The sequence below is a fragment of the Limulus polyphemus genome, unplaced genomic scaffold (genome assembly GCF_000517525.1).
Source record: "Limulus polyphemus unplaced genomic scaffold, Limulus_polyphemus-2.1.2 Scaffold5124, whole genome shotgun sequence".
NCBI classification, from domain to species: Eukaryota; Metazoa; Arthropoda; class Merostomata; order Xiphosura; family Limulidae; genus Limulus; species Limulus polyphemus.
This window is the reverse complement of record NW_013670734.1, coordinates 21837-25865: the sequence shown is the minus strand read 5'-3', so window position 1 is coordinate 25865 and position 4029 is coordinate 21837. Positions and strand designations below refer to the sequence as shown.

Here is a 4029-nt window from a genome sequence, read left to right as displayed (position 1 = left end):
AAATATGACAATGAAGAATGCATTGTGTATCACCAAGTACAGATATGACACTGAAGAATGCAATGTGTGTCATCAGTACAGACATGACACTGAAGAATGCAATGTGTGTCATCAGTACAGACATGACACTGAAGAATGCAACATGTGTCACCAGTACAGACATGACACTTAGGAACACAGTATGTGTGTGTGCATCACCAATGTAAACATGACATTGAAGAAATGTAATGTGTCACCAAAACATCTGACTTTTGGTGTAACTTAAGTTGATGCTTATATCCGCATATGTAAGTTGTTTATACAAAAAACATCTTTAAAGAGAAAATCAGACGAACAAGCTTTGATGAAAATTTAGGTTGTTTTATAGAAATTACCAAGTTTCTAGATTTAGGTTCATTCACTAGTTCTGTAAATTCATTATTGTAATAATAAGTGTTTGGGATTAGAGAACATAAAAAAGTATGCTAAATACTTGGCTGCTAACTGATATGCATATAAAATGGACCAATGAAAGTAAGGGAATGTGAAGGTATAAGGTAAAAATATTTCAAAACACCAAACAAATACAAAAACTTTATAATATTCGCTGCTTCTTAACTTTTGTACCTCCAACTCCATAGAGAACAGCCAGTTCTTTCCGTCTCTTCTCGTCACTATAAGGAATTGCCAGCCAAGGCATGATACTGAAGTACTGTTGAAATGAGTCTTCACTTCGGTCTGAGCTCACAAATATTACCTCAAATTTTTTACCTGCTTCTTGGAGTTTCTGATAGGTGGCAGCCAGCTGAGGAGTGAATGCTTTACATGGAGGACACTGGTAAATGAAAAAAAAACTAAGTAACTTAAATCACAGAGGACTGTAAGTAAGGAAAATTTACACAATGTACTGAACATGAAAGCATGAGAAAATTTTAAATTTACTAACAATCTGTGCATATACTTACATGCAGGATAATAAAATAGGATCAACTGTTGAGTAGGTTTACATGCAGGACAGTAAATTAAAAAAACGATCAGAAGTTTAATGATGATCTGTCAAGTAAGTTTACGTGCAGGACAGTAAAATCGAAAAATATCACAAGTTTAATGATGATCTGTCAAGTAAGTTTACATGCAGGACAGTAAATTAAAAAGATCAGAAGTTTAATGATGATCTGTCAAGTAAGTTTAACATGCAGGACAGTAAAGTGAAAAATATCAGAAGTTTAATGATGATCTGTCAAGTAAGTTTACAGGCAGGATAATAAAGTAGAAAAAGATGGAATTTTTGTGATTTTTTGGTGATTTTTGCACAAAGAGAGGGAAGAGCAAATAGAATTCAACATTTTAAAAAGAATACATTAAATCAAAAGAAACTCAGGGTACAGCATTTCTAGCTTTTAATTAACTGCTACTTATTTATATACAGCATAAGAACATTTTCACATTTGTTTTACCCAAACACTTACCCAGTGAGCTGAAAAATATAAGCCTTTCACATAACCATTGAGAGATTCAAACTTGATGGTTTTTCGTTCAGGGGTAAGAAGAGTTAGTTCTCGTAAAACCTGCTTGGGGTCCCTTGGTCTCCACGGGAAACCATCACCCTTTGGATCATCAGAGACACAGTCACGTCCATGTGTGGTGATAACTTCCCCAGAAGCACCATCTATCAAAACCAAAGATGGGATACTGTGGACCCTAAACAATCTGAAGAGATCAGTCTGCAAATATGAAAAACATCTGTGGCTTTAAACTATTGCTAACAATACTCAAAATCTACAAATCATACATTTGCCCACTCATAGAACACAGCTGTCAGGTAACTTATAATACATCAAATAATACACTAGATAAAATACAAAAAGAACAAAATAAGATACTAAGATTAGCCCACAAATTACCAAAATACACTCCCATTAAATACCTACACAAAATAAGCAATCTCCCTACCCTTAATAGTAGGCTAACTGATCTATTACACAAAATAGAAACAACCTAACAAGCACACTCTGTAAAATTCCCGGCACCCCTACAAAACACATCTCCTCATGCAACCTTTTCACACAAAACCACGATGGCTAACCGAATGTATGTATATTTTATGTCAAGACTAATCATTTTCTTTCTTTTTGAGCTTGGGCACACGGCAGATAACTATTCGGTGTCTGCCCCGTGAAAGTGGGTTTTCTCCAGGTACGTATAGGCTCCTGCTCACCCTGAGAGGGGTGCTGATTCGTTAATTAATTAGTTAATAAATCAATAAATTATTAGTTAATAGAACATCAAGAAAATACCATAAGTTCCACACATATAAGAATGCCTGGTGTCTCCCTGTAGCAGCAACAGTTGAACACCAAACACGAAAATGAAGAGGATGAAAATTCAATATTATACTTCTTCCTTGTTGCCAGCCTCCTTACCCTTCCCTTTTTTCCTCCTCCAGAATCACGCAAACTAACATTCCACGAGCGAGGTTGAAGAGGAACAAATGGTTCACGAATGGTTACCAAGCACATATAGATAAGGTAATAGGATACTAAAGATACATATATTCGCAACTTTATTTTTTTTACCAAGCATTCAAATGATAATGTAACAGGGTACACACAAACTTATGATTACTTAGCATACTTTCAGCTGACTGAAGATTATCCAATAACTAAAATGATAAAATCAATAATGGAATGTCTGGTTTGAGTAGACACAATAATTACAGTCATCAAGCTCATCTCATAAAATTGCTATTAAATCAAATTTTGTTTACATGAAGGAATGAATATATTAGGTTAATACCATTCACCAGATGGCCACTTTGTATTTTGCAACACTACTGAAGAACTGCAAGAAAACAGGCTGGATTAAAAAACTAAACCTTTGTGTTCATCTGGGCCATTGCAGTACTACAAGAAAACAAGCCGAGTTAAAAAAACTGAACCTTTGTGTTCATTTGGACCATCGAAGTACTACAGGTAACAGATTGGGTTAAAAAGCTGAACCCTTGTGTTCATCTGGACCATCGAAGTACTACAGAAAACAGGCTGGGTTAAAAAAGGATACCTTCGTGTTCATCTGGACCATTGCAATATTACATGAAAACAGGCTGGGTTAAAAAACTGAACCCTTGTGTTCATCTGGACCATGGAAGTAATATATAAAAAACCGTGTGGGTTAAAAAACTGAACCCTTGTGTTCATCTGGACCATCGAAGTAATATATAAAAACCGTGTGGGTTAAAAAACTGAACCCTTGTTTGTGTTCATCTGGACCATGGAAGTAGTATATAAAAACCGTGTTCATCTGGTCCATCAAATTACTTGCAGGAAAACCAACTGAGTTTGAAAATTCAACTTTAGCAATCATCTGGACCACCACATTTGTACCTCAAAACTATCTGGGTTAAAAGACAGAATTCTTGTGACCATCTGAATCGCTGAATTACTACATAAAAAACAGCATGGGTTTTAGAAATTAAACCATGGTGATCCTCTGGACCACCACATTTGTACCTCAAAACTGTCTGGGTTTAAAAAGACAGAATTCTCGTGACCATTTGAATCACCAAATTACTACATAAAAACAGCATGGGTTTTAGAAATTAAACCCTAGTGATCATCTGGACCACCACATTTGTACCTCAAAACTGTCTTAGTTTAAAAAGACAGAATTCTTGTGACCATTTAAATCACCGAATTACTACATAAAAACAGCATGGGTTTTAGAAATTAAACCATGGTGATCATCTGGACCACCACATTTGTACCTCAAAACTATCTTAGTTTAAAAAGACAGAATTCTTGTGACCATTTAAATCACCGAATTACTACATAAAAACAGCATGGGTTTTAGAAATTAAACCATGGTGATCATCTGGACCACCACATTTGTACCTCAAAACTGTCTGGGTTTAAAAAGACAGAATTCTTGTGCCATTTGAATCACCAAATTACTACATAAAAACAGCACGGTTTTAGAAATTAAACCATGGTGATCATCTGGACCACCACATTTGTACCTCAAAACTATCTGGGTTTAAAAGACAGAATTCTT

General features: G+C 35.3%; 1 protein-coding gene across 1 annotated transcript in view; it reads right to left on the bottom strand.

Moving 5' to 3' along the window:
* LOC106472158 (nucleoredoxin-like) overlaps positions 1–4029 on the bottom strand; it is a 33018-nt gene that overhangs the window by 8686 nt on the left and 20303 nt on the right. The window contains exons 2-3 of the mRNA XM_013932787.2: positions 1449–1703; positions 607–814 (exon numbers count right to left, since the gene is read on the bottom strand). Coding sequence (XP_013788241.1) covers positions 607–814; positions 1449–1703 — 463 coding nt within the window. The remainder of the gene's footprint in view (positions 1–606; positions 815–1448; positions 1704–4029) is intronic.